The sequence below is a fragment of the Elaeis guineensis genome, chromosome 8 (assembly GCF_000442705.2).
Source record: "Elaeis guineensis isolate ETL-2024a chromosome 8, EG11, whole genome shotgun sequence".
In the NCBI taxonomy this organism is placed as follows: Eukaryota; Viridiplantae; Streptophyta; class Magnoliopsida; order Arecales; family Arecaceae; genus Elaeis; species Elaeis guineensis.
In genome coordinates this window covers 5,873,241-5,887,816 of record NC_026000.2, presented here as the reverse complement: position 1 = coordinate 5,887,816, position 14,576 = coordinate 5,873,241, and the positions used below count along the sequence as shown (strand labels likewise).

The 14,576-nt window shown below is 31.8% G+C and overlaps 1 protein-coding gene across 1 annotated transcript; it reads right to left on the bottom strand.

Annotated features, from left to right (window-relative positions):
* Window positions 1–3,061: 3,061 nt before the first annotated feature.
* LOC105050637 (U-box domain-containing protein 45) lies at window positions 3,062–7,863 on the bottom strand. The gene is made up of 2 exons (XM_010930730.4): window positions 7,366–7,863; window positions 3,062–4,089 (listed from the first exon to the last, which is right to left on the bottom strand). The coding sequence occupies exons 1-2, from the start codon at window positions 7,671–7,673 to the stop codon at window positions 3,267–3,269; spliced, it is 1,131 nt and encodes a 376-aa protein (XP_010929032.1). The 5' UTR covers window positions 7,674–7,863; the 3' UTR covers window positions 3,062–3,266.
* Window positions 7,864–14,576: the final 6,713 nt, after the last annotated feature.

The window sequence follows — 14,576 nt, the reverse complement described above, 5'->3', positions numbered from 1 at the left end:
TCTGTTTCTTTGCTGTCATGTCTGCCTTTTGTTGCGCTGTATCTTTTTCAGATTGGTATGATGGAGGAAAAAAAAAAAAAAAAAAGAGAGAGGCAATCAGAACACTGATAAACATAGGTTGTGCTTGAACCTATCAGTTGTTGTGTTGGCTTGCCTACTTCACTTCTAACACTTCAAAAACTAAGAACCTTCTTAATGAAAAAGTTCCGAAGATAATTATTAATTTTGGTTTTCTGCAAATGTTTATGCCCTCCAAATATTTTGTTCTAATTTTATTCTCCACATCTGTCTTCATCTTCTTATGCTAGGGCCTGATGTGGTCAATCAAAATGGCGAGTTCTAGCACCCTGACCCAAAAAAAAAAAAAAATCTCTAGCGTGTGGGATCCTTGCGTAGAGCCTTCCACCCTGCCCTTGGAGGCAAGCGGATGGAAAATTATCTTTTTTTTCTTGGACAATCCGACTCGAGCTGCACCCAAGAGATGTGGCCCAAGCATTCATTTTGATTTGCCACTGCTTTATTCTGGCTCACAAGCTTCTGACGCAAAGCATTTTGTCGGAGTGCGGAGATTTTACTGACATGCGACGAATGAAAGGGTCTCTCTCCGTAGTGCTCAAATGAAAGGGTCTCTCTCCGTAGTGCTCATCATCGTGTCAGTGACACTGATATCGAGTAAGATTTGATGTCGTAATAATATAGAGTTTTTTATTTATAAATAATTTTAAAAAAATTATTTTTTAATTTATTTATTAAATTAATATAAATTTTATAAAATATCATTCAAAATGACGTTTTATAGTGTACACGTCATCATTTTTTTTTTTATTTTTTTTTCACATGGACGACGGAAAAAAATTTAAAAATATCATTTCAAATAACATTTTTGACGTTAAACATCATTTGAAATGGCGTTTTCAAAAATACTATTTCAAATACCATTTCAAATACCATTTTTATTTGAATTAAAATTAAAATTTTTATTTTTTTAAATTCAAAATTATAATTTTTATTTTTTTTATTTTTATGATATTTTATATTATTTTAATTTTTTAACATATTTTTTAAATATTTTTTAAAAAAATTAATTTGAAATGGGAAAGTAATTTGAAAGATATTTTTTATTTGAATAAAAATTAAAATTTTTAATTTTTTAAATTCAAAATTATAATTTTTTTCCCATTTTTTCTCATGTTTTCTTTTTTATGGTATTTTTTATTTTTTTAATTTTTTAAGATATTTTTTGGGATATTTTTTTAAAAAAATTAATTTAAAATGGAAAAAGTAATTTGAAATGATGCTTTTTTTTGAATTAAAATTAAAATTTTTATTTTTTAAATTCAAAATTATAATTTTTATTTTTTTTTATTTTTTATGGTATTTTATATTATTTTAATTTTTTAAAATATTTTTTGTTGAGATATTTTTTTAAAAAATTAATTTGAAATAGGGAAAGTAATTTGAAATGATGATTTTTATTTGAATTAAAATTAAAATTATTATTTTCTTAAAATTTAGAATTACAATTTTTATTTTTTTCAATTCTTTTCCCTTTTTTATGGTATTTTTTATTTTTTTATATCAATTTTTTTTTCAAATATTTTTTTAAAAAGATAATTTGAAAATTTTTATTTGAATCAAAATTATAATTTTTATTTTTTTATTTTTTTTCATTTTTTCTCTTTTTTTTTGGAGAATTAATAACGTTTTTGAATTTTTTTTTTTTTCATCATCCACGTAGAAAAAAAGATAGAAAAAGAGTGGTGACCTGGATACTATAAAACATCATTTTGAATGGTGTTTTATAGGATTTGTATTAGTTTGATAAATAAGTTAAAAATTATATTATTTTTATAAATAATTTTTTTTTAAAATTATTTAGATAAAGAGCTCTAATAATGTATAGGTGCCTGAAACTTCGACTGCTTTATAAAGCAATGGTGGGGTCTCTTTTCTTTTCCACGATGAAATTATCATGACAAGGTTTCAATTACATGCTGAAGTTTGGTTTTTCTAAAGCTATATAAATTACTACATGGGGGATGGTTCCTGTACCTTTCATGCATGCCACGCATTGGATCATGACAAGCAGAGGATTGGCTCTTTATTCCTGGTAGTTGGTTGCTTGCATTTATCCCATTGCATGCGTAGACATTGTTCTTATAAAGTGATGTAATTTCTATGTCTATACCGTCGAGGGAACTTTCGGTCTCGGTATCATCCATCCACATAAGGAGATCATGAGATATTGATTGCATGTTCGACCATCATGCTCATTCCTTCTTTCTCTACTTGGCCATCCTTACGCCTGCTAACCAACTACCTGCATGTGTGGGGCATGAATTTGATCATGTTTGTTTCATCGAGATTGGACTTTTGGATGATAAGTTACTGGTACAAATCTCGCTTGTTTGCATGCAACACAATATCCGAAATTTGGGATTACAAAAAAGCCCTTAAAAATTACATTTTTAAGGTTTAAACTCTAAAAGAAAAGAAGAGTTCTACGCAAATGGTCAGGTGACTCGGATTTTTCCTTTTTGTTGGTCGTAGATTCACAGTATTAACATCATCAACTCCATTAAAAAGACATCATACCAGTGGTAAGAATGTTAAATACTGAACGCTGATAAATTCATTCCAAATTTAAAGCTTACTAAACTTATATGCATGTTATCACTCACGCAGTTTTACAGCATGGACATAGGAAAGAGATCCATGTGATGGGAACAACAAGAAAGAGAGAGGCACACATATACTAAATGGAACAATAATAAGCCATTAGAATATGAATAAGAAAGAATAAGTTGCATGAATATGAAAGAATAATACCTTTAAAAGTTTGAATAATACCTTTACCAATACATGTTAGTTAATCAATGGCACTTTAATTAACCGGGCGATATTGGTGTTGCCACTTTGTTCCGGAAAAACAAACAGATCTCCTTTAATTGGATTAAGACAATTCTTAAGACCAAAACGAGACTTGAATTATACAGGAGATTTTATGTAGGCATATAAACAACTTCAAATCACATATCATATGAGATTTTAGCAAAACAGATGGCTAATTTGGGCATCAGCAGTGATAAACACATCTAAATATTTCAAAATAACATGTATATACACCAAAACTGAAGACGTTTACTATGGCATGGCAACGTACAAATTCTATCAGATGGTTGTGTTACAACCCATTACCTACTTCAAAGACCCAAGCCTACTCTTCTAATGAGAAATCTGCGAACCAGCTGAAGGGGAAAGAGCTCTCAGATCAGCGGTGCTTTGGGGGTGCAAGATGCCGCTCTATGCTGAAGCCTGGTAATACTTGACTCCATGTTTCGTTTGACCATATCTTGCAGTAGCCTTTTTGCCGTCTCTGCAGCTTTGACAGGGCCATCTACCCGAGTAGCAATGTCATAAACAATAGTCTCCAGGTCTTTTGACACTACTCTCTTTGGCCGGGAGTCATCCCTAAGCATATCCAGAAGTTCGCGAGCTCTTACCTGGGCTTTATTTGTGCCCTCCACAGTTAACAATAGAAGCCCTGGAATAGGCCCTTCTTTTAGGATAAGCTCCCTGTATCTCACTCGACAACTCCTGCACAAGGAAAGCAACACTCCAACCGCATATTCTGTGCTAAGCAGAGAACCCTCTTCAATGGTCTCTACCAGTGTCAGAATCCCTTCATCAAATTCTGAAATCGAGGTCCGTCCTTCTTCAGGTTTCGAGATGATTTCAAGGAGGGCAGCAGCTTTTTCAGCAAACTTGGAGTACTTCTTGGAATCTTTTAACAGGATCAGAAGAGGTTTGACTGCTTCCACAGGAAGAGTAAGATTCAGACTCTCCTTACAAGTGGAGAGATTATACAAAGCAGTGACTGCATCAACCTTTCCTTGGATACTTCCAGAAATGAGTATCTGAACAAGAAGTGGCACTGCACCAGAAGAACTAATGGTTGGTTTGTTAGAGGGTGAAGCTGAAAGCGTCAGAACTGCTGCAGTAGCTAACTCTCTTAGGCTGCTGATCTCAGATCTCAGGAGTTCTATGAGATGGGGGACAGCGCCACTCTTCACTATCTTATCCTTATTTCTGACAGAAAATTGGATGAATGAAATTTTAGTAAGATGAAGTATTCCATCAAAAAGAAAAGTCAATTGCCATGCTCTTTACGGACACAACCATACGAAGTAACAATGTGGATGGACTATGGAGATATTAATTATTTAGAAGGGCTATAAACTTAAATAATTCTGCAAAATTTACAATTCCAATTTATAAGACCATAATAAATGATCAACAGCTAAGACAACTGTTTCAATAATCTTCTGACTACTATTAGAAGCAACAACTATAACAATACTTATAATAACAAAATAGTAATAACAATAGTTAAATAATAAGAGTAACAATAACAGTAGTTCTACTTATTCTAAAAGTAATATTGACAATGGATAATAAACAAATCATGGGTGAACAAAGTCTGCACAAAATATAGTACTCCATCCAAACACAACTTCCCCAAAAGAAAATAGATTCTGGAACAAATTGGAAGAAAGATCTATTATATCTATTCTAGCTATTATTATTGACCTAACTGCACGAAATCTATCAGTAACTCTACTGACATGCATTGACACATCCATATAGAACACAGTATAATGGAATATTGGTGCCCTAAAAAGAATTCAGAACCATAATAATTCTTCAACATATTCCATCCAAAAAGGCATTAAAATCTGATTGAAGCAACTATAATTTTCATTTATCATTTGTATATCAATAGTGAAAGTGAAATAATGATTCTTAGACAGGTGGACTTCACAACCTATAATTAAATTTCAAACTGAAGGTTAGCAAGATAAAGAATCAAAGTACCAATGTATACAGACATCGGGAAATAACAGAACATTCACGAAAAACAAAAGAAGCGAATCCCACAACAGAAAGAGGTACACTGGAGTGGCAGCACAGAGGCAGCACCAACCTTAGGGGGGAGGGAGAGAAGGCAGCTATAAGCCTACAACTCCAAATTAATCCCAGTGAAATGAAGACTACATAAATGTGCCAGAATGACAGCGCAAGTTAATTTTTACACTGCTAGAATTCACACAAGATTTTTATAGTAATATAAGTCTTCTGAGGATTTCTGTTAATGAGGGCATCAAAATCAGGGAGAAAAAAGTATTTCCAGAGCATTTGACCAGTTTGTCAGGTGGCGTTTTTCTTCCCCTTTCCTTTTCCTTTTTCGGGGATGGGGGCAGTGCAAGGTGGGGGCTCCATGTGGTGGCTTAAAAAACAAAATGACCACCCCCCCCCCCCCCCCCCCCCCGAACAGACACCAAAAGCAAACAATCATTTGTTTTAACAAGCTAGGATAGTTTAAGAGGTAACCCAAAATAAGTTTTGAAGGCCTTCTTTTTGTTTGGGATATGAGAGATTATTGAAGATGTCATACAATATTTGAGTTACCTTACCGGTGCTGGTTTTATGTGCATGAAAAAGTTCCACATGCTAAGTGACACAAGGGGATTACTGCAACTCATGGAAATTGGTGCAATACATAGGTGGTGGTTGGCTGCTGAGTTGCCAAGGCAACATTATGTTGGCACAGGGAATTCTTTTTAGTGCACCAGCACGCATCTCAAAGAATTTTCTAGATTATTTACTATTTTTTGGTGGATACCCAGCTGACAAACCCAGATCTAGTTTGAATAATTTCCTCAGAAAATGGTATCACAATTTTCTTTACATATCTGATTTATTTCAACTCAAAAATGACTTTTTTCTTAATGAGAACCTTATGGGATTCATTGAAAGCAAAAGGAAATGATTTAGACACTCAGAAAAGCCCCAAAAAAAGACACCCCACATGGAAAATGTGGTTATCAAGCTGGGAGTGATTTTGCTCATTCCAACTGAGTTGATTGACGTTTTAGGGGTTCTCTTCTGGGGTTCTAAAGCATACCTTCTGATGGTTTTCCTTAATTCAGACTTTAGAAGGTCATAGTTTAATACAATAAGCAGCATGACAACTGCAACTGGATTGCTATATTAGATAATATACTTCCCAAGCAAAAGCTTTTCATTTATGTCCAAGATCACATAATCAATATGATTTCACCTTTCTCCTTCCATAATCTATGTCACTTCACCAAAAGCCGATGGATAATACCTACTTCAATAAGAACATAAACAACAAATCTTCACTCAGCATCCAGTCAATGACCAACCATGCATCTCACTCACACCTTTTGTTATATGCAAGCTGATAAGGACAACTAATCATGGAAGTGTTGAGTGGTAAAGGGGCACCACACAGGAAAAGGGTTAGGCAGTGGAATGTCTTTTGGCATCCAAATCTCTTTAAGTTAGGATAACTTTTAGGACCTAAACAACTTACCAACTGCCGATCTTAACTAGCCATGTCATTAATGTAAAAGACAGCACTATGTTGACATATGGCATGGCCATTTGATATAATTATCGAGGTCTTTCTATATTTTTCTGTTCATCATTGTTGCTAGATGTCCTGCATAATAAGTTGTTTGCCTATATATCTTATAGATCAGAGAGAATGACTGTTCCGTATGAAAAAAAAAAAATTGCATAATAAGTTATCTGCCTATATATCTTATAGATCAGAGACGATGACTGTTCTGTATGAAGAACAAATTGAACAATAAATTAAAATGGCAATCAGGTCTCTCTCTATCTCTCATTCCTGCATGTATGTATGTATTTTTTTAATTAATTTCCAAGTCTGCTGCTGCAATATGTCGGACCTACTTTTCCATTAAACCGTAACATATAGCTGGCCAGAATCTTGTGTTCCCACCCTACGGATGACGTCAATATCCAAAAGAAGGCACTTTTGGTTCTTTCTAAATTCTAATGACATCATCTTCTGCTCAGTGAAGAACAAAATTGAACATAAAAAATTTAAGAAAAAGAAAGACGGAAAATAAATAAAACATGCTTCAATCGTTTGTCAAAATTAACATACTTTAACATAATTAAGCAAAATTAATGCAAATAAAAGAAAAAATGAGACCATTTCCAGGTTCTAAATTCAACAATTTCACCTATTACCACGAATTCATCTTCTGCTTCAGTTAGCAGATTCTTTCTTAATATCAGGAGCTTGAAAACAAGCAAAAACTAATTTAATAAAAAGGAACTACAAAATTTATGAAAGAAAAGCAATATCAATGGGGAAGAAATTTAAATTAAAAAAAAAAAAAACCTACATCAACGTAATCAACCAAAACTCATCAAGAAAGAAGGGAAGAATTACTTCCAAGAACAACCAATAATCCGATGGATGACAGAGGGAGAGGATATGAAGAGAAGCCAAGGAGCACTCACCGTTCATTGCGGACGGCGAGATTGAGGAGGGCGAGGAGGGCGGCCTCCCGGGACTCGGGGTCTGGAGCGGGGAGCATGGAGACGAGGGGCTGGACCACGGCGGGGACGGCGAAGGCTGAACGGGCCTTGGCTGACGCCCGGGCCAGCTTCCGGATGTCCCGCGCGGCCTGGACTCGGGCCGCGGCGTCGCCGTCGGCGAGCCTCCGGGCGAGCTCCTGGACCTGGGCCTGCTTCTTGCCTATCCGAGCTTGCTCCTCCCCGCTAGGGTTAGGGTTCGAATTGGAGCTACGGTTAGGGTTCTGGCACATCCTCCCTCCCTCTCTCTCCCTCCTTCCCTTGAGTTCGCGGGAGAGCGAGCCGAGCGAAGGGGAGAAATGGGGAAGAATATGGACGTTTTTTTTTTTTTTTTTTCCAATTTCACCTGGCCGGAATTTGAGGAATCGGATGAGGCGTCGGGACAGAGGCCATGTGTCGGGGATACACTTGCATTTTATGCTGCCGATATCATTCCTGATTCTCCGAATCACCACCGGTTTATCAATTCAATCTGTTCGAAAGGAATAATTTGTTGATGCCCATGAGGTGACTTGGATGTGATGGGGATATGATTATAGGTATAATAAATATGGATATAGGTTAGATACTTAAATTTTATGCTTATAAAATATATAAATGAAAATAATATAAATATTATCCATCTAAATTTTTTTCATATCTAAATTTTAAAAATAAATAAAAATTTAAAAATTTAATTAATATTTATTTTTATATTTAAATATTTAAATTCATGTGAAATTTTATATAATCATATATAGTATTTATTAATTTAAAAAAATATAACTATATAAATATATTATTAAATTAATTATCACCTATTAAATCATATTTATAACTCTGTAGTTATGAAGTTTAATTATCTAAATTATATTATTGTTTAAATATGATTAAGGAGAGTGAATTTGATATTTTAAAAAATTTTAAGTCAAATTAAAGCTCTAAATAATTATGTGCTTCTAACTTAAGTGATTGTACGGTGAGAACAATATATAGCAGTGGAATAAAAACTAAGCTAACTAAGTATTGAAAGTATGTAAATCAAATATAATAAAGTACAACATAAATATATAAATTTATAGTGGTTTGGAGCAATCCGCTCCTACGTCCACTCTCCAAGCTGTCCTTAAAAATTCTACTATAATTCTTTGACTACAGTGTGTTTGTTTTTTTCAAGCTCACAAACAAACCCAATTGATTTTTTCGGACTCACCAACCACAACTCTACATCGATAGTTTTTCGAACTCATTATTAACCCTACACCGATAATTTTTCGGATTCACTATCAATCCAATTAGTTTTAACCTTGGCTCACCAACCACAACTATACAATGATTGTTTTTCTGGGCTAACAATCAATCCCAAATTTTTTTCCTTAAAAGAAACTTGCAAAGAAACAAAAAAAAATAATTCAGCACAAAACAAAACTAAAAATAAAAACTCTTTTTGAGTGCGATGAAGAGGTTGAAGGATTGCTCTTTGATGTTTCACTTTCTCTTTCTTTGAAGCTGAGAGAATGTTGAAGATGGTATTAAAGATAGCTCTTAAATGCTCTCTGAAATCTGTGCTTAAATCTCTCTCTCTTTTCTCTTTTTTTCTTAGATATTCAATGAAGCTCTCAAACTTGAATGATTTCTTCTTTCAATCCACTTGCCTTCTTTTTCCTTTGATTCTTCACTTTTAAATAGACTTGACAAAGACTGGAGAAAGTATTCTAGCCATTGGAAGGGCTGAAGTAGCCGTTATGAGACAATGAAGATAAAAAACTGCAAAATAGAAAACTAGCCATTACGGATCACTGTGTCGGCTCAGTTCCTTACTGGATTGACTCAGTCTTGAACTAGGTCGGCTCAGTGGCATCATGTTGAAAATATTATTTTCTGTCTTTTGTTCTTTCTCAGACTCGATCGGCTCAGATTTTTATTTGGATCAACTCTGCTGGCATGTCAAGCGTGTCAAATACTATTTGGGTTGACTAGACTTACCTTCTAAAATTGATTTAATTCTCATTAAAACTCTTTAAATTTGAATTATACATAACTTATACTCAAAACTCTTTGTCATCATCAAAATCAATCTTTGTGTCAACAATCTCTCCCTTTTTGATGATGACAAAATTTTTAAGTATATGCAAAATAATATATAATGGGTTTTTAAAAAAAATTATATATTTATAAAGCATGAAACTACTAAACAATATAAGCATACTTCATTCAAATTTAAGCTCAAATATATACTCACTATCTCTCCCTATTTTTGACATCATCAAAAAGAATTACTTAAACAAAATAATCAATAAGATCAACAATCCAAAAACATTAAACTCTCCCTTAACATTATAATCAATTGAGTTTAATTTTTATTCAAAATCTGCTCCTCCTTACTATATACCAAATTTCTTAGTTTTATTTCTTCCTTACTCTTGAATAATTAAATTAATCCTTATTCTTATTGAATTTTGTATCTCATATTCAAATTGATATCACATTATGAAAAGTATCACATTATCACATGATTTTGATGTCAAATTTATTTTCTTTAATTACTAAATTTTCTTCTCCTTTCTTTTGCAAACAAAACTATTCAAAATCAAGTAAAATTTATTAACTAAACAAATACTAAACACACATAATATTTACTCAAGTAAGCATCAAATTAATTTTTAAAAATATTTATATAAGATATTTACAATGAAAATAATCATCCAAAAATACAACAAGTATAACATACACATATAGCATACACATCAATCAAGCACATAATCTTTTATGAATATATGTCTTATCTTTGATATGTAACTTTTAATGTTTCTTATAAGCATATTAGAAAACTAATTTATAAGTTTTACATTCAAACAAAATCTTATACAATCAAGCTTATTTTAGATTTCTTAAATGATTAACAATCAAAAGAACATGATATAAAATATTAAGATAGTATGCAAATAAGTAATATATTTAAAATATTTAACTTGTATAATAAGATCATTACACATATTGATAAATCATCAAAATCAATCAATAATTAATAATGGTATAATGTAAAGAAGGTTTAGCTTTCATCAAACATCATCACTCATTTTCCCAAATCCAAGCCATCCATCCATAAGAATTAGCTTCTTTTTTTTAATTGGATGCTTAGTCAATCTACAAAAATTATTTTTTAACTTTTGATACCCAAACTATCTTGAGTCCGTAGAAGTTAGAGCACATGATTCTTTTTGAAACTCAAATTTATTTAACTAACGTATGGCCAATTCTTTTAAAATTACATTCGAAAATTTTGTAGTCAATTTGGTTACATTTAAAGCATTTAATAGAGTGATTTTCAAATGAAGCTCTTGTAAACATATTCTTAATAAATTTTTTTTTCTTAAAGGATTAAATCCAATTCCTATTTTATTGAAAATAGTCTTTTGATTATTCAAAAACGTTTAAAGCTTTTGTGATCCATAAGTAAATTTTTCAAGTATGAGCTTCAAATCATCAATCTCTTTTTTTGATTTTTCATTTTCTTCCAAAAATAATTTCAATAATTTTTTTTTATCATTAACAAAAATTTTTAACTTTTCGGATTCTTCTTTCAATTTTTTATTTTCTTCAATTAATAATTTTTCAGATTCAAAAAGTATATCCTTTTCTTTAGCTAAAGTATTTTTTTCATTTAGGATATCTTTTTTTTTTGTTGATAATTTACTCTTTTCATTGTCTAAAAGAGGATTGGATCTTTTAAGTTCTTTATTTTTCAGTCCTAACTTTTTAAACTCATCCATTAAATCAATGAAAGCATCAAATAATTCATTAAATATAAAATCATTGGCTTGAATTGAGTTTACCTCTTCATTGTGAGCCATCAAATATATGTTTGTCTCTTCTTCTGTTGAAAATAACTCTTCTTCTGAATTTGAGCTCTCACTATTACTTCAATTAATCAATATAGTTTTTCTTCTTAATTTTTTTGATCTCTTTTTCAGTTCGGGGTGGTCCTTTCTATATTTTCTATGTTGACTCTTTTCTTCTTTTTTTCTTCTTGGTTCAAAATTTTTCTTCTTTCTTATAAATCTCATAAATCTTTTTGTAATCACCACCATTTCTTCGTCATCTTCCAAACCCTTGATAGAGTCACTTGAACTTTCTTCAATGGTCGATTACTTGAGAGCAATGGTCTTCCTCTTAGGCTCCTTTTCTTCTTTCTTTAGTGCCATGCTCAACTCATGTGTCATGAGTGAACCAATGAGTTCTTCTAGGGATAGCTTGGTGAGATCTTTAGCTTTTTGAATTACTGTCATCTTTAGTTTCCATTCCTTTGACAAAGATTTCAAAATCTTACAAACAAATTCATGATTTGTATAGGTTTTGCCCAGACCATTCAAAACATTAATAATTTTAGTAAATTTTAAAAATATATCAAAAATAAACTCATATTTTTTTATTTTAAATATTTCATATTTATGAACAAGCAAGTTAATTTTAGATTTCTTAACTTCGCTTGTTTCCTCATAAGTTTTAATTTGTTCCAAATTTCTTTAGCCAATATGCAAGTTGATATTCTATTAAACTCATGCACATCTAAAGAAGAATAAAGAACATTGACACCTTTAGCATTTAATTGAGCGATCCTTTTGTCATTTGCATTTCAAATTTTTTTCAGATTTAGGCACACTTATATTATTGACAATCATTGTAGGTGTGTGAGGACCATTAAGTATGATACTCTATATATCATAATTTTATGTTTGAATAAAAATTTTCATCTTAGTTTTTTAATAGACGTAATTAGTGCCATTGAAAAAAAAGAGGTCTAATGGTTGAGTATCCTTCATCCAACAAAAAATCAAATGGGTGGACCATGAGATCTTTAACTCTATAATTTTAAATCAAAAAAAAAATCAAAGCACCTACTCTGATATCAATTATTGCCCAAGTATGGCTACTCAAGAGAGAGGATGAATTAGATATTTTAAAAAAATTTAAGTCAAATTAAATCTCTAAACAATTATGTGTTTCTAACTTAAGTAATTGTGTGGTGAGAATAATATATAACAGCGGAATAAAAACTAAGCTAAGCAAGTATTGAAAGCATGTAAATCAAACATAATAGAGTACAATACAAACACATAAATTTATAGTGGTTCGAAGCAACCCACTCCTACGTCCACTCTCCAAGCTCTCCTTGAAAGTTTCACTATAATTCTTTGACTATAATGTGTTTATTTTTTCGGACTCACAAACAAATTCAGTTGATTTTTTCAAGCTCACAAACAAATCCAGTTGATTTTTTCAGGCTCACCGACCATAATCCTACATCGATAGTTTTTCGAACTTACTATCAACCCCACATCGATAGATTTTCGGACTCACATCAATCCAGTTGATTTTAACAATGGCTCACCAACTACAACCATACAATGATTATTTTTTCAGACTAACAATCAACCTCAAGTTTCTTTCCCTTAAAAGAAACTTGTAAAGAAATAAAAAATATAATTCAGTATAAAACAAAACTAAAAAGAAAAACTCTTTTTGAGCATGATAAAGAGGTCGAAAGATTGCTCTTTGATATTTGGCTCTCTCTTCCTTTGAAGCTAAGAAAATATTGAAGATAGCTCTTGAATGTCCTCTAAAATCTGTGCTTAAATCTCTCTCTTTTCTCTCTTTTTCTTGAATATTCAATGAAGGTCTCAAACTTGAATGATTTATTCTTTCAATCTACTTACCTTCTTTTTCTTTGATTTTCTACCTTTAAATAGGTTTGACAGAGGCTGGAGAAAGTATTATAACCATTGAAAGGACTGAAGTAGCCGTTGTGAAACAACGGGGGCAAAAAGCTGTAAAATAGAAAACTAACTATTACGATCATTGGATCGGCTCAGTTCCTCACTAGGTCAGCTTAGTGGCATCAGGCTGAAAATACTGCTTTCTATATTTTATTCTTTCTCAAACTGGATTGGCTCAGATTTTCACTGAGTCGACTCAGCTGGCGTGCCAAATATTATTTTTCAGTATTTTTTTTTCAAATTAATTTCTAGGCTAGACTTACCTTCTAAAATTAATTTAATCCTTATTAAAACTCTTTAAATTTGAATTACACATAACTTATACTCAAAATTCTTTATCATCATCAAAATCAATCTAGATCAACATATATCCATCATTATATCTATATTTTCAGTATCCGAATTGTATCCATATCTATTTAAAATAAATATTGATATAAATTTTTGCATCCGGATAATATCCGCATTCGTATTTGTATTCGTCAGATAAAATAATTATGGATATAGATATGCTAATATCTAATCCGTATCCGATTCGATTTCAACCCTAATAATATAAAAAAATAAATTAAATTAAAATATATTAATATAATTTTTTTTAAAAAAATTCATACTTATAAAATTAGATAAAATTATAAATAAAATTAGATATTTCGATATAAATTAAAATAATTATTTATTTATATTATATATTATTAATATATTGCACGGTGTAGGAATTACAAAATATTTGCCTTATTCGGAGATCATATCCAGGATAGTTTTTAGCTCCTACCTTAGATGGATTGGCGTGTCAAGTACGAAGGCCTAGATTATATCAAGACAATCCTCATCTGACATGTTAGATTATATAAAATGTGTGATGTTTGGAAGATACTTCCTATGACAAGATTCACCATCAGTGAAAGAGAATTCCTTGCACAGAAAACTACATCATTGACATGCCATTAGTCTGGCAATATTTGCCCGAGTGGACAGATTCAATCTCTATATAGGATTCGGCGGCCATACATCTAGGTGAAAGCCTTTATCCTTTTTCCCCTTTTCCATTTTGGTGTAAATATTCCACAATCTTTATCACAGATCTAGGTGGAAGCCTATTACGAGAGCTAAAACATATTCTTCATACATAGCTTGTTAACCAAATACTTTGGCTGGCTGTTTGGACAATTTGATGAACCTAATTAAGCATCGTGATGTCCCAACTTCACTATGCAAAATAGAGAACATAAATCAAGCAGCATTTGTTTCTTGAAAAGTTGTTTGGCTGATGAAAGACTCTGGAAAACTAGATTATGCAAATGTTACTCTATGTGAAATACCGAGATTCCAACTTCTTCCACATATGATTTAGAATTATGTGTCGGTATTCAAATTTAA

Coding starts and splice junctions, on each gene's coding strand:
- LOC105050637 (XM_010930730.4), bottom strand. CDS start 7,673: ATGTGCCAGAACCCTAACCGTAGCTCCAATTCGAACCCTAACCCTAGC. Junction 4,090..7,365: donor CTCGCCGTCCGCAATGAACG/GTGAGTGCTCCT, acceptor ATTTTCTGTCAG/AAATAAGGATAAGATAGTGA.